Genomic DNA, 25,669 nt, shown 5'->3' with positions numbered 1-25,669 from the left:
ATTGACCAATGTAGGTAAAACCCTTAGTGAACATTTAGGTTTCTTGAATAATAATTTTTATAAAAACCTCAAATCCATTTTTTTTTCTTTCATTTAACCTTTCAAACATTTGTGTGAAGTAGGTGGTTCATGAGCACCATTATCTTCTTTTGGCAGATAAGGAAATGAGCATGTCTGTCAGTGAGGAAAGCTGGAACTGCCCATGAAGTCCCTTTGGGTGTGGTCGGGGGGGCTGGGGGGTGAGTTGGGGCCCTGATGTCTGCTTTCATTTCTGTGACTCTCCCCATAAATGTGCCTTCACAGATCCTCATTCTTTTTCTCTTAATGGAGTTATTGTGTTGAATATGTACATAACTATTCAGCACCCCAACTCATAATTTCCCCATACCTTCACTTTTTACAAAACATATACTTTCTTATTCAAAAATCCTGTGTGGGGTTATAAGTAACATTTTTTGAACACTGTCATGCTTCTGATATTGTCACGGCTTGTATGAATTCTGACAGCTTTATTGCCTATGGAGATTATTTGACAGTTAATTGTGTTTACCTATATTGCATATCTTCCATCAAACTGAAAGTTAATTGTTCTATTTTGTTTATTTTACTTTAATTTCCTATCAGTTACTTTATTATTGGTTAGTCTTTTGAATGATAGTATGCTCCTTGCAGCTAGATTGTGAGCTTTTCTGCGATAAAAGTTACGTATTAGTGTCCCCGTGGTGTCTTGTACACTGTGGGTATACACCATATATTTATGATTTGATACATTGCTTTTAGGCAAGGGTATTTTTAATATTAGCTACATGCGAGTCATAACAGATTCAGTCTTTGTGAAATAAACTTTATTAAAATCCTAGAGATGTCCATTTTTTAGTAGAGTGACTTAGTCAACATCTTGGACAGATTTCTTAGGTCATTCCTTCTCAAAGTATCTAGAATGATCCCTAGTGGGCCCTCAAAAAGTAATAGTTTCCACTTCAAGTCCAGTTGCTGGTGTGTTTCTCTTCATTCCTTCGTGTGTGAGTGCCCTGCCGAAGCTGTACCTGGGAGAAGATGCAGGAGAGCAGGGTGAATGCTGTCCTTACCGGTCTGCACAACCGTTCACATCCTCTCCCAAAAGCAGGGCCCTTGAAAAGGAAATACTATGTCAAGATCAAAAAATGATCAAAAGAACAGAGAAAACACTGTTTCTTAACCATTTGATTCAAGACTTTTTAATTAAGTCTCAAGAGATGTTGCAAGTTAGCCCAAAGGTCTTGGGAAGTCCCCCTGGATTCATGGACTGGGTGGGAGGATGGGGGCTGTGAGCCTCCAGCGTGAGGACCTCCGGGCTTCTGCTCTGATGCTAAGCCCCTGCCCCCGCCCCGCCTGGCAGGCGTCACGCCCAGTACCCAGGCCCAGCACACTTGCTGTCTCTTGGCAGGTGCTCGCTCAGTGCCCTCCTTTGAACTGAACTTGGCCTCAGTTCCTCCTCAGTCAGGGTGGGAAGTAGGGAGCAGGTCATGGTGAACTTGTTCCTTTTGTGTAAGAGTGAGTGCATGTCTCCATATTTTTCTCATCAGTCTTGGAGATAAATTAATATCAGAAAAACTTGTTTTCAAGTCTCCACTTTGCCACTTTCTAGCTGACATCAAGTTTCCTCGTCTGTGACATAGAAGTTGAGGGAAGATGAAATGATATTGCTAAGCACAGCAAGTCGACTTTCAGCAGAGGCTCAGTATATATTAAGTATAATTATTTCACCACCAGGTTAGGGACTTACACTGGAAGGCAGTCAGAGGCCTACGTGACACATACAGGTGTTGTGTAATGGCCACGGTGGCACTTAAGGCTGGAAGCACTGCTGACCCCTGATATAAAATATTTGCTTCTGGACCAGGATGTGAAAAGTGAGATTTATAATCCACCTTCTATATCATTTTTGATGGGATAGACAACTCATACATTTAGAGGGAACCTAGAAAGTTGAAAGTAAAAAATAAATCTTAATAACAAAAGCAGTTTTGTAAAATGTCACTGTTCTACTGCATCTCTATAAAGAAATATAGTCACCTTGGACCCAGAAGATGATTGTTTTTTCAATCATATTTCTTGGGTAATATCAGGCTGCAGTATAATAGGTTAGATTAACGTATTAGCTTGTGTCTTCTTGTCAGGGAAAATAGATAGGTCCTCAGAGCGTAGAGGAGCGAGGAACTTAGTTATCCTGTTTAATGTCATTTTGAAGGGGACTAGGGCCCGCCAGTGCCTGGTGTTCTGTAGCTTTTGACAGTCACGGGGGAAGGGCGTGCCTCTCGTGAGGTTTTTTACCCAGGGGACAAATGAGCTAAGCAATACTGTGTTATTAGTTGTGTGTATGTGTGCGTGCATGCGTGTGCATGCAAGACAGAAACACACACACACACACAGAGACAAAGCCAAAAGTGTTGCCATCTTGCTTTTTACTCGACAACCAGCCCTCAGCGCAGAAACATCATAAACCCAAGCCACTGCTTTCTCTGCCTGGGCCCCTGAACTAGAGCAGAACTTGGAGGCAGTTCACCAGTGCTCCAGACTGAGACCCACAGCCATCTTTGGCAGTTCTTTTTTTCCAGATGTCAACGATTTGTACTGATCCAACCTCTAAGAATAGGGGACCAGGTGAAATAGAGAATTTGTCTTTATATTATGTCATCTTGTGCAGAGACTGCTATATAACCAGGAGTCAGAAAATCTAAAGCATTAGCCTGTGAAGTCATTTTGTCCACGAGTTGGGCTATACCACACTCATTCATTGTAAGCACTCACCTACAGAAGAACCCACAGTCATCGCCATAATTTATTCTTCCCAGTAAATGGGGTTTTCAAGTGACAGAGTAAGCTACTGGAATTAAGCAGCCTAGCGTTCCAGGCTCCGTTCATGAGTGCTGGGAACGGTGTTTGGAACCTCAGCTGCCACCACCACATTCTGGAGACGGCGGTCCAGAGGGGAAGTGACTTGTCCAGGGTCACACAGTGAGTTAGGGGCATAATGAAGACTAGAAAACTGGTGATCCTTGATAGCCTGTCCCTGGGTCTTTCTACTCCACTTCCTGGTGACACATGGATAGGTGTTTACTCTAATTTCATTCTCAAGAGTTGATCTGAAAGGTTTTTCACTTGCCCAACCCATTCTTTTTCCACGTAGATTACAGGTGGTACTTTAGAAACCGAGTCAGGGATGCTGAAAATCTCCTTTGTGCAGTGGGCTTTCTTTGGTTTGGTTGTCATGAGTACTCACCTTGCATAGCTTAGAAACATCTCCAGAGAAATGATAATCAGCTCTCCAAGGAGCGTGGTGCCGACTGGCATGTTCTGTGCCTGCTGGTAAATATCCTCCTGTAAATTCCTGGCAACGGGAGTGGGTACAGGAGAGGTCAGCAGACTTGTTTTCCTTCCTTGACATATGACAGACAATCATAGAAATGTAACTAGTACCTTGACATGTACCCAGAGAAAGTTAAATACATTTGTCTTTTTAAAAAATTTTATAAAACACATAGAAAGTTCATATTAAGTTTTTATAAATTTTATGTAACAACTATCTGAACATAGGGTATGATTTTAAAATATGTTATTTTAGGAAACATGTAAAAACTGGCAATTTCTTCAGGTGGACAGAGGTACTACAACCCTTGGGTACTATGACTTATTTGTATACTCCATGTGGTGTTCTTTGTGCAGCACCTAAAGATGTTTTCTCATTTTGAGTTAGATAAAATACAGGTTTGAGAGGTGGAGGGAAAGGCAGATTGTATGTCTTGTCTGATCTAGGAAATTTTATATTCCCAAAGTCTATAATTAGCTGCTTATGTTGATTGTTTATTTATTAAAAACAAAGGTGGGAGAGATTGCTACAGAGTGAAAAACATTCTATGGCAAACATCTGAGCTTCTCTTAAAAGCATGGGCTGCAAAGAAATGTAAATTCATTGGCTTAATTGGAAGAGAGTATTTATAGAAATTGAATGATCCAGTGAAACTAAAAGCCTGGCTGGCTTCTTTCATCTTCAGAGACCTGCTGTAGTAAATGTTCTGAAAAGCCCTTGCCTGCAAAGTGGACTTTGCCATTTGATGTCTGGCCCCCTGGAGGTCAATAACTTTGGCCTAGCTCGACTTGACTCATGTTTACTAAGTACTTTTTTTAAAATTTGGCTTTGAATTGTGCTAGAAATATCTAAAGGAAAATTAGTTCATATGTACCAATTTTTTCTTATTTTTTATATAGTTCTGCAATTTGATCTCAGTAACAATTACCAAGGAAGTTTAATAAGGTATACTTGAAAATCTTGCTCTCAGGCCAGTTCCTATTCACCCCACCCTCCTATGCTTTTTATAGGTCATTATTTCCATTCGTTTCTTTTGAATTTTTCCACTTTATGCAAACTCAGAAATTAAATTTTGTTATTTTCTCTATCCTTAGAAAAGATGACAACTATATACTATTCTGTTACCTGTTTTTACATTAAATGATATACTTTAATAAGCTTTCCATGTCAGAACATATAGTACTACCTCGTAATTTTTCAAGTTGTATAATATTCCATTGTATGGATGTATCATAGTTATTAAACCAATCTTTTATGAATAGACTCTTAGATTCTTTCAGTCTTTTGCTATTACAAACAAAATTGCATGTGTATTACTTCATACATGTGTAGGCGTATCTGCAGGTTATCTTCGTCTGATATGAAAAATATAATATTTTGGTATGGTTTAAATTTGCATGCCTTTTTAAAGAAGTGTGAGGTCAGACGTCTTCTCATACTTTTAAATGCCATTTGTATTTCCAGTGTGTGTGTTTTTTGTTGTTGTTTTTGGCAAACTGTTCCTGTACTTAACTTACTTTTCTGTTGTGTTGTTGGTCTTTTTCTTATTAATCTGTAGGGCTCTTTATTTATAAGGTCATTAATTAGCTTTAAGTCTCTGAATATTTTTCTCAGGTTAGCATTTTTTTAACCTTTGAAGTTTTTTGTTTGCCCCATACAAAAGTTAATTTTTACATAGCATGTTTTTTCTGTTCTTTTTTTCATGGCTGCCAGATTTTGAATCACAGAAAGCATCCTCCACTATCCCCCTTACATACAGAAATTGACATACACACACCGTTTTTCCCCCCCTCAGAATTTTTGTATTATTTTACATTGAAGTATTTGCTCTATTGGAGGCTTATACTGTTCTTCTGTGAAGTACAGATTCAACTTTATTTTTTTCCAGAGGTTACTCAGTTGACCCTAACTACTTAGTTAAAAAATCCAAACTTACCCCCATTTAAATGCCACATTATAAAAGGAACATTTTACAAATTAAAAATACCCACTATTCCCTTGGGAGACAAGAAACTATGGGTCAAGGTTTGGAGTAAAGGGATGTTTAAGTCCTTTTTTTTAACTTAAGACAGCTCTTGCACTGAGCCCATTGTTACTCTGTAGAGTAATGATAAAATTTTGCCTCGTGACATAAATCTTCAGGCTTATCCTAAGACAGTGTCTCATTTTATCACAAAGCCTAAAGCAAGATAGAATATTTCTAGTTACTCAAAGAGTGTGCTGTTTGTGAGGCCTTAGAACAGGAATCCTCAAAGTGTGGTCCCCGTACTAGCAGCAGGAGCATTACCTGGGAACTTGGCAGAAACTCCCTGATCTGCATTTATTGGGCCCTGCCGGTGATGCTGAGCATGCTCAGCTTTGAGGCTCATGACCTTGCAAGTCCTATCTAATCCCTTAATGGAAAATTGCAACTTTAGAGTGCTGCCCTCTAGCTGGATAGACTTGGTCCTTACCTTCTCGACGTGGGAAAATGTAAGGACTGGCAGGAAGCGACAGTGCCTGTTCTTTGACAGTGGTATTCTCAGAGTAGAAAACTCCTCTGGGTTTTTCCAGGAGTCGCCAAGATATCTCACTAGTGCTTTGGACTAGTACATTTTACATCCAAAATTCTGCCGGCTGGGTCACTGCTTCCCTCTGTCATATAGTAAAAAACCAGCAAAACTGGTTTCTATGATATGCTAGGAAGTTTTGTAGCATTGAAAACCTCTCTTACTCTACAAAAGCATCATTGTTCCTTCTTGTCCCTTGCCCCTCTGCCTTTGAAAATAACTTGATATCAGGACAGAATCATATTTACCTCTGATGACTGTTAGCCACACCATAATTGTGCTTATGCTTGGCAGGAAGGCAGGCTTCCCATAAATAGTAGTGTCTTCTGAGTCTGTCTGCCAACCAGCTTAGATCAGTGCTTCTGAAACTCTGCTGGACCTGAGAATCAGCCGAGTAGCTTCTCAAAATCCTGCTGCCCAGACCACACTCCCATAACTAAATTAGTGTAGCTCATGGCTAGGGCCCAGGCATCAGACATTTCTAAATTTCTCACTCGATTTCAGTGTGTATCCAAGTTTGAGAACCAGGATGTGTGCATTTGTTTGAAAGTGATTTTGATTCTAACAAAAAGGACTACAGCATGCAAGAATGTGGTTCTGAAGGTGCCAAATACAATCAGAACAAGAAATGTGTAGTTTAAATAGCAACTTGCTTGAAACTTAAATCTACTCATTTTTCCAAGACTTTCTCATCATTTGAAGAACCCATGTTCATTGTCACAGTCTATCTGGTTTGTTTGTTTATTTATTTATTTATTTATTTATTTTATTTGGTTAACCCTCACCTGAGGATACTTTTCCCATTGATTTTTCACAGAGAGTGGAAGGGAGTGGGAGAGACACAGAGAGACAAATCGATTCATTGCCTCTCACACACCCCTCAGCCAGGACTGGGGATCAAGGCTGCAACCAAGGTACCTACCTGCCCTTGACCGGAATCGAACCCGTGACCCTTCAGGCCTCAGGTTGACGCTCTAACCACTGAGCAAATTGGCTGGGGCAGAGTCTGTTGATTTTGTTGGCTGCAGGGAAAGTGACAAAGGACCAAGAAGGGTCCATATTAGACTTCCCCATTGGCCCTGCTTTGATGCATTTAACAGATTGATTCAAAGCCCCTTTGGAAACTTTGACTTCCAGAAGCTTCTGCTGACTTGGAGACACAGCCGTTTTTAGACCTTTTTCTGCCTCTGGTCCATCAGATATTGCTTTGTCCACAGCAGCAGTTGACAATCACCACTAGAAGTCCATCATTTTATTATATGACTCTACTGTTCAGTTCTCCCTGTAGCAAGTCATAGTTGGCTGAAAAGGGAGGTGAGGATTGTGTACAGGCCTTTCTAAAGGAGACAGCACCCTGCTCATCATAAAGTGAACATTCTTTTGCATTGGCCTTGGGGCAGGGTGTCCCAGATGCTTTGACAAGGGTGCCATTTGGTCATAAAAGTGTGGTAATAGGGTGGGGACAGAAAGATTCTGTCATCCTCTTTACAACGCCAGGCAACTCTAGAACCAAACCCTTAGGAACCCATGGAGAGAGCTCTTGCAACGACCCAGTGGCTGGGGTGTGCCTTGGCCACTCCTCCAGTTTAACAGCTGAAGGAGCTGGGGACAGAGCTTATGTGTTTGGTGAAGTCACAAGTCAAGGGACTTTTGGTATTAAACTTTTGGTTAGGGTTCTGTAATGGTTTTTGAAGTGTATTTTCCTTACCTGTGTTATTAACTGTAATCTAATAAAATTGTCTGGTGAATTTAGTGCTTGTCAGGTTTTGGTCAGTACACACTTGGGCAGGGAATGTTGCTCAGAGACGGCAGCGCCAGTGGACAAAAGTGGTAAACTTGCTTAGTAGGTGAGGCTTCAGAGATGCTCTCAGGCATTCAGGTCCTAGAAAGTATGCCAGGGATTTTTCTAGTTCTTTGCACTTTGTACAAACAAGAAACACACCCAGGAAGTCTCTGTAACTTGGCCAAGTTTTCTTGTCATTCTCTACAATCTCATAATTAAAAAAAAATTTTTAAGTTATATTTTGCAAAATGAGAAAAAGAATTACCACTTTGAGAACATCATAAAGAGAATTCTCCTAAATTGTGATTCAAATGGCCCTTGTCTGTTTTTCTCCTTGCTTTTTATGAAGTGACTGGCTACACACACACACACACGTGTGTGAGTATTTAATGAGCAATGCAATGTATGAGTGCAAACAGAAAAAGATTTTGTTAAAAGTTAGTCCATTAGTTGAAAAAAGTACAAAAGTAATCCCAAAATTCATTAATTGTATGTTTAATAAAACAAAAGGGTATTTGGATTAGTTAATTATTTTATAAAGCCCTAACATTCTCAGATCTGTAAACTTGAACCGATTTGTAGAGATCTTGAAGCTTTATCACACAGATGAGTATTCTGTGTTGTTTTTTTGTTTTGTTTTGTTTTGTTTTGTTTGTTTGTTGTCAAATTACCAGGTACTTATTTTGCATAATGATTAATTGCAAAAAAGTTAGCTCTCTTAATGGGATCCTCTAGGTGACTTCTCGGGAGACCACATGCAGAGTTCTTTGAGGGTCATTTGGGGTAATTCATCAAGAAAAGCAGTGCATTTCAGGTTTGTGAACTCACTTTGCCACAGGTGAGTTTTCCAGGTAGACAACCAGTGGCAGGAGAGGCAGTGGGAGGATCTGTTTCTCCTTCGCTCACCCCCCTTGCCTATATCTGAGAATAATTATAGATGAGGGAGAAATAGTTCTCTAAATTGATAGGTTCAACTAGAGTACTTTTTGAGATCCTGAGTCTCTGATTAACAAATGTCTATTGAGGTAATAGCTGGTGCCTGGAAGCGTTGTAAGGTGTATAGGCTAGAGGTAGTGGAAGACATAAATAGGTTAGGAAAAAACCCTCTTGTGAAAAAAGGAAACAAGCTGTCAGTGTAGTGACTTAGCTGCACCTGCCACTCACCATTGCCCCTGAGGGAAAGCACGGTTCAGATCCACATGAGAGAAAGTACAGTTCAAATCAACTTGCTTTTCCTGTGTTCCTCGAGCTGCTGAATCGAGCCAGGTCCTTTATAAACTTTATTGTTGGTTATTGATATTTGTCATTAATAAAGGTTAGTGTTATCATCATCCCTCTCCTTATACAACATACTAGCAGTTTTTTTGATACTTGTTTAAAGAACATTTTTCTTTGTTCATTGAATTCAGTATCATCAAGTGTTTTTATTTTCAGAGCTATTGTGCCACTACTATTCCATCCCACATCTTCATAGCACTTATTCTTAGTATGTTTTCAAGTTTTTTATATGTGCACTTGAAAATGAACACAATTTCATATGTATTCATTAGCAATCACTGCTGTAGGCCTGTGTGTGTGTGTGTGTGTGTGTGTGTGTGTATGTGTGTGTGTACCTCAAAGGCAGTGGTGACTCCTTATGAAGTAGAAAAAAGCTAAGACCTTGTTCTGAATCTTTAGTGGGTGAGAGGCTTCTGAATCATGATCTCTCTCAAAATGTTGGTCCACAAGTCCAATTCGTGTGCCAGAACCTAGGGAGTCATAAAATTGCCGAATGAGAGTGGAGGAATTTGACTCCTTTCAAAAAGTTGTGCCTTTTCTATGTTGATGGCTATATTGTTTTGCCCTGAAGATCTAAAATGAGAGGATGCGTACTTCATGCTGTCCAGATTGAGGGGTCTTTAAATTCTACATCAAGCAGACCCTACTAATGGAATCACTGCAACTAAACAGCCTGCTGATGGCTCTGCCCACGCACCCCACGTGGCTCCTCTCTGTACCACCTCCCAGACCATTTATCCATTTCCTCAGCCTTAGGAAGCTCACTAGTGGTCCTATTTGGAGACAAATTTCTATTCTTAGTTGTTTCTTTTAAGAGTGTTCACTTCTGCCCGTCCAGAGAGGCTCAGTTGGTTGAGCATCATACTGTGTGCCAAAAGGTTGCTGGTTCAATTCCCAGTCAGGGCACATACCTGGGTTGCAGTTTGGTCCCAGGTCTGGGCATGTAAAAAGTGTTCACTTCTCATCTGAGAACCAGTGCATTGTCTTATCGGTATTACTTGACTTGTTTTCCAAGGATTCCATTCTATCCTTTCAATTATAGCACATTTCTCAAAAATAGGTAGGCCTATTGGTAAAACTCTGTTATTACAAAGGGGGTTAACTTGTATTTGTGTGTGTGTGTGTAGTGCATTTTAAATAATCTGTTCCCCAGGAACAGGATGCTTCTTTGGACAATTAAAATAATGCAGGCTCTTTCATCATCATGTATTTCAATAGAATAGTACTGTGTAATGACATTAACAATACCGTTGAATACTGTCGTTTCCTTCCCCAATTGTATGGTCCCTTTTTTCTCTGTATTTCCCTGTATTTTTTTACAAATACTTTTTTATATGTGTATTCTTTTGTTACATATGTATTATAATGATGCTATTTAATGGCATGAGTACCGTTTACATTCTTTGATTTTTTTTTTTTTTTTTTACTCACTATTAATTGTGTGACTTCATCTATGTTGATAACTATGGTGCATACTGAAGAATTGATGGTTTTTACTAAATATTGATGAAATGTTTCTCCTAAGGGCTTCCACCATCACCCCAGTAACAGGATGTAACAATTTCGCATGTTTTTAACACTTCGTCTTTTTAGACTTTGCAATTTTTCCCAATCTGATGAGTACGAAGAAGTTATTGCGTTTTAATTGACATTACCCTGAATACATATTTTAATATTTTGACCACGTAGTACCCTCTTCTGGGAATTACCTGATTCCCATCTCTTAGCGATTTTTTTCTTGGGGTCTATGCCCTTTTCTTGTTGGTTTCTACTAATTCCTTATCTTTCTGGATAATAAGTCTAAGGAGAGTATGTGCATTGCGTAGATCTTCTCCAAATCTGTGGTTTGACCTCATTATTTTATCATGGTCTTTTGATGACCAGAGTTAATTTTAATATAGTTTTTTGCATGTATGATTCGTGCATTTCTGTTTTAAGAAAACCTTCTCTCCCATGAAGTCAAGTATTTTCTTTATTTCTTTTCATAACTTTAGCTTTAAAGTTTGGAGCAAAACTTTATTTAGGTCTGGTGTTGAATTTTGTGGGGGCTGAGGAAGGGGTACAATTATATTTTTTATTCTCAGATAAACAGTTGTTAGCTAGTCCATCCTTTCTAATGATCTGCAGTGTCCCATTTGCAATATCTGACATTAACGTGTATGTGTGGCATTGTTTCTGTGTTTTCTAATCTTGGTCTATTCACCCAATCCCATGCCAGTGCACATTTCACTAATTACTACAGCTTTACAGTAAAAGTCTGGGTATCTGGTAGGCCACGTCTCTCTACCATGTCATTTTTCTTCAGAATTGTCTTGGTTATTCTTGACTCTTTGCACTTACTCTATTCATTCTTTAGGTCTGCTTACATTTATACCACTTATCTTACAATAATATGCTTTTGTTTCTCACCTCCTGGACATTATGTTATCACTGACACGTATTTTATACACTTGTTATAAACTCCACAATACAATTTACTGTTTTTGTTTGAACAGTCAATTATCTTTTAAAGAGGTTTAAGTATAAGGGGAGGGGAGACCTCACATATTTACCCATGTAGCTACCATTTCTGATGCTCTTAATTGCTTTGTATAGATCCATATTTCCATCTGGCATTTCCTTCTGCTTCAAGAACTTCTTTTAATATTTTTCTAATGCAAGCCTGCTGGTGAAGAATTCTTTTAGCTTTTGTATCTCTGAAAAAGTTTCTATTTTTGCCTTTAGATTTTGTAATATCTTTGAAAGATATTCTTGCTGGGTATGGAATTCTAGTTTGACAGTTACTTTCAATACTTTTCAAGGTATTGCTCCACTGTCTTCTGCCTACATTGTTACAAATGAAATCTGCTATCATTTTCAAAAATATTATTACTGATTTTTAGAGAGAGAGGAAGGGAGAGCTGGGGGAAAAGAGAAACATTGATGTGAGAGCAGAACATCTGTCATCTGCCTCCTGCATGCCCACTACTGGAGACTGAGCCCATAACCCAGGCATGTTCACTAACCCAGACTCAAACCAGTGACCTCTCCATGCATGGGGCAACAATCAACCAACTGAGGCCAGAACAAGAAAATAGCTTTTCAGATAATTCCCTAAAACATAAAAAAAAAATCAGTGATTGAGTTTTCCTAGGGAATATTAATTATCTAACCAACTGCACCACACCAGCCAGGGCTGCTATCATTTTTGTTTCTTTGCAACATTTCCCTCCCATCCCCTGACCCCTGACTGCTTTTAAGATTTTCTCTCTTTGTCACTCATTTTGAACGATTTGACTGTACCAAGGCATAGTTTTCCTTATTTTTTGTGTGTTTGGGATTTACTAAACTTTTTGAGTCATAGTTTTATATCATCTATGTCTCTATTTAACCGTTTGAATATATGCAGTAATGTTACATTAGCTATTTTCTATGTTCTTATCTACTAATTCTAACATTTACATTGGTTCCAGGTCAGTTTTGACTGATTGATTTTTCTCTTGAATATGGCTCATACTTTCATGCTTCCTTGTAAACCTGGTAATCTTTTGTTAGATGATGGTCATTGTTGGGTGCTAGACATTTTTGTATTTCTGCAATTATTCTTGAGTTGTGTTCTGAGATGCAGTTAAGTTTCTTATAAACAGTTTCATCTTTCAAGTCTTGCTTTGTTAAATGGGACCAGAGCAGTATTTATTCTGGAGCTAATTTTACTCACTAATGAGACAACACCTTTCTGGGTACTCTAGCCTGTGCCTTATGAATAATAAGGGCTTGGGGAGGGATCAGTCTGGCTAGTAGGAATAGTTGTCTGAACCGTATGCCTTTTATTTCAGGTCCTGTGGAAGCTCTAGGCACTATTTTCTATTCCTTTCAGGTATTTATTTTTCCTGGCCTTGGGTGGTTTTCTCACATGCATTGTACTGATTAATACTCTGCTGAATCCTTAAGAGGGGCCTTCTGCAGATTTTCAAGGTTCTCTCTCTCAACAGTTTTCTCCTTTACAGTAGTCTGTCAAAATTCTAGATGAAAGTAACTAGAATTATTACCTGCATCTTCTCTACTCAGGGAGCTTATTGGCCTCCACCTTGGTTCTTCCTTATTGTGCTGCAGCCTGGAAACTCCCAACCCCCAAATACAGGAATTGAAGTTGCTAGTAAATGGAAGTTGAGTGAGCAGGAAAGCAGCACTTTTGGCTTTCAAATCATATCTTAGAGTTAGTTCTTTCTGTTTCTTAAAGTAACATTTTACTTCAGTAAGTTCTTAGGTTCATGTCTTTCAAGAGTATTCTTACTTCTTGGAGTCCTTTTATCATACTCGTGCACCAGGAGGTAAGTTTGTGAAACTATGTCCACCAGGACCAAGGGCCCTGTTCCTTGGAGCCAGAGTGATAATTAAACAAATGCTCTTTTTTTCGGAGAAAGGTGCTAGCACTGTACTGCAAGCCATTTAAGCAACTAGGTTATAAAGTAAACTCACTGGAACAGCTACGCTGATTGTGTCAACAATACCTCAATGGGGAAAGTTTACTGACAGATTTTTTTTTTTTTTTTGGTACTAGTAATGAAGCAGTTGAATTACTACTCTCTAAATTGATGAACCCATAGTAAGACTTTCTTTAGAGCTCTTCATTTCATGTATACACTATCCTTTTAGTTTTGAGTTGTTGACATAAAAAGGAGTATCTCCATGTGTTTAACTATTGTTTTCTATGGATGGGATGAGGTCCAACTATTCAAATGGATAGTTTATAGTTTCTTTTATTTTTAGTACTTGTTTCTAGTCCTTACATATGACCCAAAGTATGTCAGAGATATAATCCCATTATCCAAAAAAAGACTGGCTTTCTCACTTCATAAAATATTAGTATTTGATATGAATAATATAGATATCCTTTAATAAAAACAGTAGTAATGGCAGGAGGGTAATCGTTTAGCCCAAATGACCTGCCAGCCAAATCTGGCCTACTGCCTATTTTGTAAATAAAGTTGTACAGCGAAGCCCATTTATTTATGTATTCTTGCTACATTAGCAGAGTGGAGTAGTACATCAGAATTGTGACCCACAAGGTCTAAAATATTTACTATGTGGCCTTTTACAGAAAATGTCAGCTTCTGGTGTATTCCGTTGGTGTTGAAGTGAGGTAAAATCTTAAGACTAAAAACTAGGAATCGGAAAGGGAAGTAGAGATAAACTAAATAGTACTCTGGTGGGAGATTTAAGTACACTATTGTGGGTGGCATCTGAGCAGCAGAATTAGAGCCTAAGCTTATAACTGCCCATCACTGAATATATTTGAAATACTTTTGTCAGTCTCAAAATTGGAAATTCAGGTATCTGAAGAGAAGAATTCTTAAATTCCATTTTATGGTCAATAACTGCATATTTAAGGTTAGCGATAATTTAAAGAAAAACGCATTATGAATTTGGTAATATAAATAAATTAAAAACCCACTTTTAAGTTAGTGGTTTAATTGCAGTTTTCCCTGCTGTTTATTTTTCTGTAAAAGAACATAAAATTTAGAGTTCAAAGGGAGTAAAAAAGCTTAAACATTGTATGGGGGATGAAATCTTGTGCCCACTCAGATGAAAGACCACTGTGACTCACTAATATAAAGAGTCATCATAGCATTTCTCGTATTAAAAGTATTACTCATTTTCTCTTATTTCATCTGAGTAACATTAGGTCTGTTTAGTTTATTAATTTGGCCTTTCTCAAGCTTCTTATCCCTTCACTCTTAGTTTGGTATAGACTTAATGTATTATATATACACACACATGCACAGATAATAGATATAGAATTAATTTATAAAAAGGTTTGCAGAGGGTTTTGCTTTCTAAGATCAACATTCAATTAATTATTGGGGTAGAGACTTAGGTAGGAAAGATACTGGGCCTTTAGCTTTCTATTTTCCTAGTTTATTTACTAATATAAAGTGCCTAGCTCATAGTGAGTAGTCAGTACCACTTGCTGATAAATGAGAATTAAATACAGAGAGGGCCAGTTCTGGTTCAGAAAGGCAGATTGTCATACATATTTATCTCCTTCCCCTTGAAACCCTTTGAAAATAATAGTAAACAGTTTGTTTTGTTTTTTTAATCATTAAAATGAGAGTGGGGCCTTTAGTGGACAGGATAATTCAACAGATTTCTGGATTATAGAGAATGAAGGAGTGGCAATCATTATAGCAGAACAGAGGAAGCTATACCAAAGAGAGTCGCTCTGTTGTGGAGAACCATAGAAGCTCAAGTGTGGCAAAACCAAGAGTAAGGGGGGATTCATGTGAAGGTCTTTATGCGGAATAAATGTTCACAATTCAGGAGGGATTTTTCCAGACAAATAATTTTTTGGAAATCGCAAACTAAATGAATTAGCTCCATTCTCGCATTTAAGGGTATCACCTCAACTTGAATTATGCAGCTCCCACTCATCAGTATATTGCTTTATTCTTAAATATGAACAGACACAACACTTGACTAGATGTTTGAGAAAAGAGTACATTATACAGTGAGATCAGGGTTTTTTGTTTTTTTTTAAGGAAGGAGCAAAAGGCTTTATTGGTAAATATGCAGATAAAGGAGGGGGGGGAGAGATAGAAACATCAGTGATGAAAGAGAGTCATTGACTGGCTGCCTCCTGCACGCCCCCGACTGGGGATTTAGCCCGCAACCCGGGCATGTGCCCTGACCAGGAATTGAACGTCGATCTCCTGGATCCTAGGTTGATGCTCAACAAATGAGCCACGCCCGGCCAGGCAAGATTTTTTTTTTTTTTTAATGGTAGGAAAAGATGACTGAAGAAAACAAACAGGATATAAAAGAACACTTTAAAGGAAAAAGTTAGTGGCATCAGAGAGGCTGTCCTATTCATAAAATAAGGGCAAGTTGCTATAAAAATAGGTTGATCAGAAAGTAAAACAAATGTCATTGGAAATTCAAGTTACCCACTTTTAAAAAAAAATTAGTGAAGTGGAAGCTAAATTTGGTGTAAGGACACAAATAACTAGAACCAAAAAAATAAATAAAGAGCTTTAGAGGATTGATCCAAAAGGAATAGGAATTTTAGAAAGTTTAGACAGAGACAGCAAGGGAATAATTTACAACGTATTTCAGGTAGCTGAAGTCCAGACACGCCGTTTTGGGGAGCTCGTGAGTTTCTCCCTGTGAGAGGAGATGCACAGCCGAGTGCGTGAGATTTACAGTGCGGTGAGGCAGGCCTGCAGGGTTCCGAGGTTAATCGATTCCCGTTTCTCATCACCGGAGCGCGCCTTCCGTTCTGAGGCAGGTGATGTTCGGCCTTGAATTCTTTACCTGGCCAGGTTGCCAACGGTGAGGGTGAAATACGCACTTCAGGTGTACAGGGACGCGTGTTCTCGTCTGCACTACTGTGCAGGTATGTTCAAGGAAGACAGTTGGTAACAGTGCAGTCAGCTCTGGCCGACTGAGGCAGGAAAGGAATTTATTGCAAGGCTATTGGGTAACTAACTAAATTGTCTAGACGATTAGAGAATCGCGCTTGGAGAACAGGCAGGAAGGAGGAATGATCAACAGCCAGACCACAGCCAAAGCATCAAGCCCCAGAACCAGTCCAGCACCTACGGTTCCTCCTCCCGGGCTCCCAGCCATCACCTCGGGTCTGCTCCCTTGCAGGGGCCACTCGAGATTCCGCAGAGCGTTGTGCCTACCTGTGGCGGCCCAGGTGACAGCGCGGGGAAGCTGAGGAAGGGCACTGGGGGTCTTCAGCTTCTGTGGCCTCCCACCAGGACTGACAGAGTAGAGAACTTCTAATGATAGGGGGTGGGTTCAGAGGCTGGGCAGTCAAATAACATGACAAGTGTCTACCTCAGACACCAACAATGTATGACATGAAGGAAAACTGCAGAAAGGCAGCCGTGCAACAAGCATGGAGAATAGTCTAGCGTCTAGACAGCAGGAGGGCCAGGAGTTTCAGGCAGGAGAAGAAGTGGGGGCTAAATGGAATGTCTGATATGGCAGAAAGTTAGAAAGTTGAGGATGTGGTGGAGACAAATGGTGCCAAAAAGCAAGAAAGGCTATTTGAAACTCCCAAGTAAACAAACTTTACAAAAAAGGAAATACAATCTCAGTATACTATTTGACTCTGAAATGAATGATACTTGTATAGTAAAAGTGCACAGCACTGGTTTTTAATTTAAACAAAAGTAATGATGTAACTATTGGGAAATCGTGGAAGAGGTGGGTGTGGCATCATGAAGGAAGTCTACATAAAAAATGAAAATTGCTAAACCAAGAAATAGCTATGTAAGCTTATTACTCAGAGATAGAGGACCCTGGGCAGGTAGTCATAAGATCCCCGAGCTAGTGGATTTTTAAAAATCATGTGCGTTTAGTTTTAAATTGTCTTAATTATAATTTTTTTAAAACAGTGCATGTGTGTAGAAAGGAAAGCCGTTACCAGTTCATGAGTAAATGGCTTCTATTCCAAAGTTGTGAGGCAGTTTGAGATCCCTTTTCCTTTAGAAACGTTCGTATGTATGTGGTTAGATTTCCAAAAATAAACACAAGTTATACTGATTTAAAATACCCTAAGTCTGTAGTTTAAAGTTCAAAAAAAGAAAGATGGCTAAGTTTGCGGGCCATTCTAGTAATCCATTGAGAAATGATGGGGGAATTTAGCCGGGGCAGTGAGATGGACATGCATAGGAACACATCTGAGAGAGAAGAGAGATTCTGCTCACCAGCTGGTGGGGTGTGGGGTCTAAGGGGAAATCTCTACCGAGATAAAATGTGTGCTTGCTATTCCTGTCGCCCGCCATATGCCTCTGTCAGGGTTTTTTCCGTGTCCATTCAGTTCTCCAGTTCTCTGAGATAATTGGGTTTCTGATTAGGCTTCTCACCTAATAGCTCATAGAGATGCTTGTTCATGTTAGATTATGAACTAACCTCTCTCCCAAAAAGTCCGAGAAGGCCTTAGAGCTCTTCCTCTTAAGTAGTAACCTCATCTCTTAGAAAGGTTGATGTCTGAGTGTGGTTATTAGCGTGGTGAGTAAGGGACTATGGCCTGGCCCCTTCTTTATTCCCTAAGCAGGGCCCTCCCTACCGTCAGCATCTCCGACAGGGCTCTTCCAAGTCTCAGTGCTTCTGCTTGTGCTTGGCCAGCTGCGCAGGTGCCCCGACTCCATTTAGTCTCTGCATGACAGAGCCCATTGGCCTTCGAGGACTTGGCACAAGTACCGCCACCTCTAACTGCTCTCTCCAGATCCCCACCCACCTCTCTGTCCAGCCCCTCTTCCTGCCCTCCTGTCCCCAGCCGCGGGCTCATTTCAGTATTGGTCATGCAGTTCCTGTTACTTGTCTGCCCGCACCCTCTTATATAGTGGGGATCACTGTGTCGCCTTTACAGTCATCTCCCTGTGCAGGGAGGGCCTGGCACAGAGCAGATACTTAATAAATAATTGGATGGATTAAAAAATGGTTAGCCACATTGAGTTAATGTATAGTAGTCACTGGAAGCTAGGTATTCTTTACTCAAAGTCCCCATGCCCTAACCTGCTGAGCTGATGGCCAGAAACCAAGTGCGGTTCAGCTGTGGCCTGGGCTCCAGCTGGAGATCCCTCGTCTGGGTTATTTCACTAATGTGCTTAACCTATTCCTCATTCTCTCAATTTAATTTCCATTTTCTTCTATTTCCCTCCTTCCTCTGTTCAAAATGCCTGTCTCATGTTTGGCTTTGAGACAGAAATGTATCATATATCTAGTTCTTTTCCTTGCCCAGATCTCCTGTTAGCTGGGGTGAAGGGAGTTTATATTAGTGTTCACAGTTTGTTAACCTACAGCAGGCTGTGCCTTTTTCTTCCTTTAATTTTTCCGGTGGCTCAGCCAAATGGTAGATAAGAACACCACTTGCCTTTCCCCCACGAAGTGGGGATGCTCTTCCAGGAGCATAGCTTGTTTCTGTGTTGAACCCAGAGCCAGAGCCATATACGTTAGTACATAAGATTTTCAGGTCTAAAAAGTAAACTACCAGATTTGTTTTGTTTAACCTCAAATGGAAATGATTTTTGTTTTTCTTGTAATGCAAGTAACCCATGCTCACCTTAGAATAACTTAGAAATATAAAAGGCTAAAAAGAAAATAAAACCATAATTCTACCACCCAAAGATTAATGCTCAAACTATTTGGTGTGTATTCTTACGTACCTTATTCCTATGCATATAGTTTCCCTACAAAAATAAAATTTTACTACTCACACCTGCTTTTTAAAAACTTAATATATAACATAGTATAATATAGTACATAAGTATTAATTGCATGACATTTCATTATATAAATGTATAATTACTTACTGAATTATTATTCTGAGATTGTTGGACATATGTGGAAAAATGTAAGTATTCAAAACACTGGCTGTGCTGTTTTTAATAGACAAACCTTAGAAATAACATAAATATTCTCATAGTATACTTCAAGAAGTGGAATTGCTAGGTTGGAAGGTATGAATGTAACATCACTTTAAAAAATACAGATACTACAGGACTAGAAACATGAAATCAATACCGTGGGTTTTAGTTCCTAGAGATTACCTCCACTAACAATTGATGTGGATCTTTTACTCTGGATACATGGAAAATTTTATAGTGAGGTCTATAGTTTTATAATTTTTCATCTCTATGAGATCATATTATACATATCTTTCTGCAACTTTAATTTTTCCCCTTTGTATCTCTTAAGAATCTTTTGAAATACAAGGTGGGGCAAAAGTAGGTTTATAGCTGTTCATATGGAAAATAATACAATAATAAATAAATAATAATACAAGAGCCTGGCCAGTGTGGCTCCATTGGTTGACTATTGTCCCATGGCATCGAGAGGTTGCTGGTTCGATTCCCGGTCAGGGCATATGCCTGGGTTGAGGGCTCGATCCCCAGTAGGGGGCGTGCAGGAGGCAGCAGATCAATGTCTCTCCCTCATCCATGTTTCTATCCCTCTCCCTTCCACTCTGAAATTAATAAAGACATATTTAAATATGTATATAATAAACTTCAAATATTTTTATATGGAAATTTTTTACAATCATTTTATAAAGTGTTTATAAGCATTTTATAAAGTGATTATAAGCATTTTATAAAGTGATTATAAGCATGATTTGTAGGCATACTTACTGGCTGTGGGGTCTTAGAAAAGTTATTTAAGCACTCAGACCTTAGTTTCCTCCTGTAAAATAGGAGATAATAATAACTACCTTGTGAGGTTGTGTGAAAATGAGATAACACAATTATTTGGAAAGCAATTAACATGGTGCATAATATATCATAAGCTCTCAAATGTTCATTGTGTTATGTTAAATGTTTATTGTGTTAAGAGTCCATATCTACCTGGACTCTTCATTGCCAGTGGCAGTAATGTAAGTCACTTGTCTTCTTACAATAAAGGGAGTTTGTTGGCTCGCACAAATGGGTCTAGGGCAGGAGTGCTTTTCGGCATGGCTGTATCTAGCACCTCCCTTGAAGGTACTGGGACTCAGCCTCTCTCCAGCTCTTACCTCTGCTTTCTTCTATGTTGGCTCAGTTCCCAGGTAGCTCCAGGCTTATACCCTGCTACCTAATAACACCAGTACTTTTCAACAAAAATCCCAGGATTGACTGACTCATCTCGCTTTGTTCATGGGGCCCATCCCTAAACCAGTCACCTTAGTTAAGGAACTGGAATGCACTGATTGGTAGGCCCAGATTACAGTACTTACCTTTGTAACTGATGGCAACGGTCAGCTTAAGATATTGAGCAATATCAGACCTTTTGTTTTCAGGCTTTGAAACATAGAAACCACCTGAACTAAGTTCCTTCCCCAACAGAAAAAATAGGGGCAACAAATGCTGGGCAGGTGGAAACTGTGGATGTTCCCCACAGCCCACTGCTTGGCTGCCTGACCATGAGTCCTGGTATTTTCATATATGCATTTTCAGAAAAGCCTAACTGTGCAACTGTTAACAGAGGAATGTAATCTTAGTTGGAGCTGAGATTCCAGGAAGGTGCCATGTGGGTGATCTATCTACACAGCGTCTCTCATGTCCAGCCTTGATTCCAAGTGGCTGGGCCTTCTGTTGAGTGCCAGAAAGATTAGTTGCTTGACTAGTAGGGGCCATCTAATATGAAAGTCTGTTCATGAACAGAATAACTCAGTTCAGCAAGGTGTTCACACTAAGAGCAACCAGAAATTCAAATGAGCTGTGGCTGGTGTGGCTCAGTGCGTTGGAAGGTCGTCCCTTGCTCCAAAAGGTTGCTGGTTCGATACCTGGTCAGGGAGAGACAACCAATTGATGTTTCTCTCTCCCTCCCCCTCTCTCTAAAATCAATAAAACATTTTTCTTTTTAATTGAGATGACCAAAAGAGATTTTCATCTGCCCTGGTGCTCAGCCCCGGTCAGGGGGGTGTAGACAGAGACAACCTGCACTGTTTAAATCCTCCTGTCTAGTGTTTGGTTCGGTTCGGTTTGGTTCGGTTCGGTTCGGTTCGGTTCGGTTTGGTTTGTATTACCAAGCATGTGTGCTTGAATTTGCTAAACTAAAGTAATGTTGCTCCAATATATGTCAAAATTCTTAGCCTTTCCCAAATGCGAGTCTGATTATTATGCCCATCCTCAGATCCAGGACCTGCAAGGTCTGTAGGTCCTCTCAAGCCCCACTCACTGAACAGGGAGGGAAGGAAGGTAACAGGGAAACCCAATAGAAACATCCATTTGGAAAAGGAAAGTAATACACAGTGGTTGCCTCCCATAGCACGCTGTGTCCTCCTCAGCAGGAATGCTGGCTCTTGGAGACTGGTGGAGACTTGATTTGCTTGTCGAGTCAGTATAGCTACCTCACTTTCTACCCTCAAAGCTCGGATCTTTTTGCTAGATTCATAGGCTTTAGTGGTTGAGTATCTTAGAGGCTAAGACATCATAGGCCTTTGCTCTCTAGATGTAGAGATTGTCCGGCAATACAAGTGCCTTTAAAATTTAGTAGATTTTTCAGTCTAGTATTTAGATTTGGTTAACTCTGAGGTTTGGTGCTTGGTGACCAGTCACACATCATAACTAGTCCTACTCTTTAAAGTTCTATCTCAGTTTCTTAGCAACAGATTTCTGGAAATTGCCCTAGCCTACAGTTTATTGCTTCCATAGGTCCTTGCCTGCCTCAAAGCAATTTGGAACAATAGCCTCAGATGGGGAGGCAAAACTAATATTCCCCAGGCTGCTGACCAGTGGTTGGTTCTCTATTGTGAGGGTTCAATAGAGTTCAGCCTTAGGGACACAAGAGTTCCAGGTCCCAGACTTTTTTCCCATTTGCCTTTCTTCTGTGGACTTTAGCATGAGCAGAGAATACAGCTCTCTATCTTGGATTACTTGGTACAGAAAATAAAGGCCTCCATGGCAAAGCTCTTTTCTTCTCTACTTTTAGGTAAGCCAGCCTCAAATGGAGCTTGTCTCTGTCAGTAATAATTTCCTAAAGGCCACGAGAAGTGACCGACACACTCTGCCACTCTTTAACAGGCTTGCCAGCCCCCCACCATTGCACCACACTCAGCTAATCCCACAGGCTGTCACTTGCAACACCACGCTTTCAGAATCTCAACTCAAAGTGCTTTAAGCAAAAAGGAGATTTTATTGACTCATGTAACTGAAAAGTCTGGGGAAGACCAGTTGTTGCCCCAGTATATGACCTGAGACCCCTTTCCCTCCATCTCTCCACTCTGCTTTTCCCTGTGGAGGCTCCATTCTCAGGTAGTTTCCAGCTTACCAGCTTTACTGGGAAGGTACACCCCTTTCTTCCCAGTAATTCCAGAAAAATGCCTAGAGTTGGCCTTTGTTCACCCAGCTTTGGTCATGTGACACCCTGACCAGTGACTGTGGGTGAAGGGAAGAAGGGAGAACAGACCACAGTGACACCAGGCTTGGGTCACCTGTGTGCACTTAGGCTGTGAGAGGGAGGGGTACTCACCAAAGAACAATCAGGGAGCATTTTCCTGATGAAGAGGGAACTTTGCTGTGCCAACCAGAACAACAGGCCTACATGAGGATTGGACAGAATATTTGGGAGGGGGAGATGAAGCTGAGAAAACAAATTTACAGATTGTCATTCCTAGGCCTTTAGAGTAATGTTTAGCTAATAGAAAGATAATCTGTGCCACTAATCTAGGCCACATAGTAAAAAAAAAAATAGAGGCGAAATAACTTTAACACTATCTTAATTTTATAAAGCCAGATACTGGTTTTTAACATGTCAGCAATATTAAAATTAGGACATTTTACCCCTTTTTGTACTGTCTTTGAAATCCAGTACGTGTTTTAAATGTGTAGCCCAAGTCTGTTGGGATGAGCCACGTGTGGCTAGTTGTTTGCTGTAGTGAACAGTACAAACTGCTGTTAACCTTCCATAGAGAAGCTGAATATGTGTCAGCAGCTGATAAGTTATTACTTCCATTTCTGTGTCTTGGGAGGTTATTTTGAAATTGTGAATCTCATTAGAAGAACCTACCCTAAAGTAAGCCTAAGTATACATTGCCGTGTGGAGTGTCTAATTGGTGCCACTTGTGTCTGAACACCCGTCACACCCAAACAGTTAGTACTCAACAGTGACCTCTTTAATCCTCTCTCTTCCCTCGTGGCCTAGTCTATGCCCTGTGTAGGTAAGGACTCATCTGTCTTCCTTACCTCTCTTCCCTAAGTCCAGTGCCCAGTACATAGAAGATACTAAATGGATAATTTTAAAGTGAAATGAAAACAAATTGAAAACTTTCATGAGGACTTCTCATTTGCCAGGTTTGGTGACAAAATGGTGGAAGTAATACCAGTTGAAGCCCAAGATTGAGTGTTTACAATTTTTTATTCTGACGAATGACCATCTGTAGTCTGTGACTAGTGTTACCATTCAGTCACTTAGAGAAAGAGAGAGAGAGAGAGAGATTAAATACCTATAGAAACCCAGGCTGTTTGCCAGGCACAGGTATACAAAGATAAATGGGAAAACAGCCTCTGCCTGAAAGGAAATGGGAAACAGATTAGTAAAATAAGTCTTATATCCAGTGTTATGATACAGATAAACACAGAGTGTTTGGGGAAGCCCAAGGAAGGCGGTCCAACCCAGGTCAGAGATGGAGAGAGGTAGCAAAGGTTCACTGGGGAAAGTTAATCTCAGTTCCATGGTGCCCGCTGTATTCTTAGTATCTAGCCCCATGCCTGGCACATGTCGAATCAATGAATAAATGAACAAAGTGGCTCCTGCACCTAATCCTAAAGGATTGCTGGGTTTGTCCGTCTGAGTGTATATGGATGGTCATTGTCAATGGAGAGAGTGTTTGCAGGACAGCCCAGTCCCCAGAGCCAGAGCCTGGCTGTGGGGAACGGCGAGACCCTAAGCGAATGGAGCTGAGGTGTGAGAGCAGGCAGGAGCCTGCGGCACTGGGCGGGGGCCAGATCCCACACAGCCTCGCTTCTTGTGATTGTCCATGTGACCGGGACAAATGATTGTACTTTCTTATTCCAGGCCAAGCGAAGGCTGGAGCTAGGAGAAAGCGGTCATCAGTACCTCTCAGATGGTTTAAAAACCCCCAAGGGCAAAGGGAGAGCTGCACTGCGAAGTCCTGACAGTCCCAAAAGTAAGGATTCTTTCCTCTCTGGTTCTCCATGGTGTGGGCTCCCCACTTTCAAAGCTTGTGGCTGGAAGGATGCCAAGGTGTGGATAATTTGGGCATGTTTTGTTCTTTTTCATTTCTTACTATGCCTATCCAAAAAATAAATACAGTGTCTGCAGACACCCAGTGAAAGATTTAGAGTCACTCCAGTGCCTAAATACTGACTTAAGGGGAGGCCTCTTGAAATGTGTGCAGTTTCATTTCTCAACTCAGAATATAAGCTCCTTGTTATGTTCTATAATCCAATTTAATTTTAACGGACATTACTTCAGAGACTGAGGCTAACTGGGTGTAGACGAGCTGTGCCACGGTTGCTAAAGTCTGTGTCGGCCTAAATCTCTAGCTCAGCGTAAGGCAGCGTAAGAATTGGTTGAGACCAGTGAATTGCAGCTGGTTTCCCTCTCCATTGATACGATCATCATTTCTTCTGGGAGAGAGAAAAGTAGGTCAGAGATGGCTAACTAGTCCTTTATGTCTCTGGCATTTAATGTAAAGGCTAAATTAGACTGTGTTCTCTCCTGTCCTATAGTTTATGAAGTAGGCAGTCCACAGATTGTGTGTACTGCTAAATTAAACCCTTGATCTGTGACCCATAAGAATAAATGCAATATTAAATAAGAAATTTTATTCAAGACAGATGGGGAGACTTGATTGAAAGACTCTTCCAGATTCCAGATAATCTTCATCCAAATGAAGCATTAGTTGAAATATTGGTGAGCTCGTTACATACACGCACAGACCCTTGGAGCCTGAAAGGCCAGTGAAGTGGGTCTGTCTGCACCCTGTCACGAAATGCTGGAGAGATTTGCCACCTGGCCCCATCAGGTTAGACTCCACATGTGCTGGTGCCACAGGGCCACAGCACTTTTTCATTCATTCAGCAGACATTTTTGAGCACTTACTGTGTGTGAGATACTCCACTAGCCCCAGGGAATAGAGTGAGCCAAAGTAGAAACTACCGAGAAATTCACAGTACAATGCTCTAATCAAACAGGAATTTTTATTGTCCCTTCCTTTTCTAATAAAGCGGTTTCATAGCTTTCCCTGTAACTTCACAGAAGCAACAGCTTTGCTTCCGA

At 40.3% G+C, this 25,669-nt stretch overlaps 1 protein-coding gene across 3 annotated transcripts in view; it reads left to right on the top strand.

Annotated features, from left to right (window-relative positions):
- E2F3 (E2F transcription factor 3) overlaps positions 1–25,669 on the top strand; it is a 72,125-nt gene that overhangs the window by 34,476 nt on the left and 11,980 nt on the right. For all 3 annotated transcript variants that reach the window (XM_081143993.1, XM_081143992.1, XM_081143994.1), the window contains exon 2: positions 24,443–24,554. In XM_081143993.1, coding sequence (XP_081000119.1) covers positions 24,443–24,554 — 112 coding nt within the window. The remainder of the gene's footprint in view (positions 1–24,442; positions 24,555–25,669) is intronic.

The sequence above is a fragment of the Miniopterus schreibersii genome, assembly GCF_964146895.1.
Source record: "Miniopterus schreibersii genome assembly, chromosome: 8".
NCBI lineage: Eukaryota > Metazoa > Chordata > Mammalia > Chiroptera > Miniopteridae > Miniopterus > Miniopterus schreibersii.
Note: the sequence above shows the minus strand (reverse complement) of the source record. Positions and strands in the feature narration are given on the sequence as shown.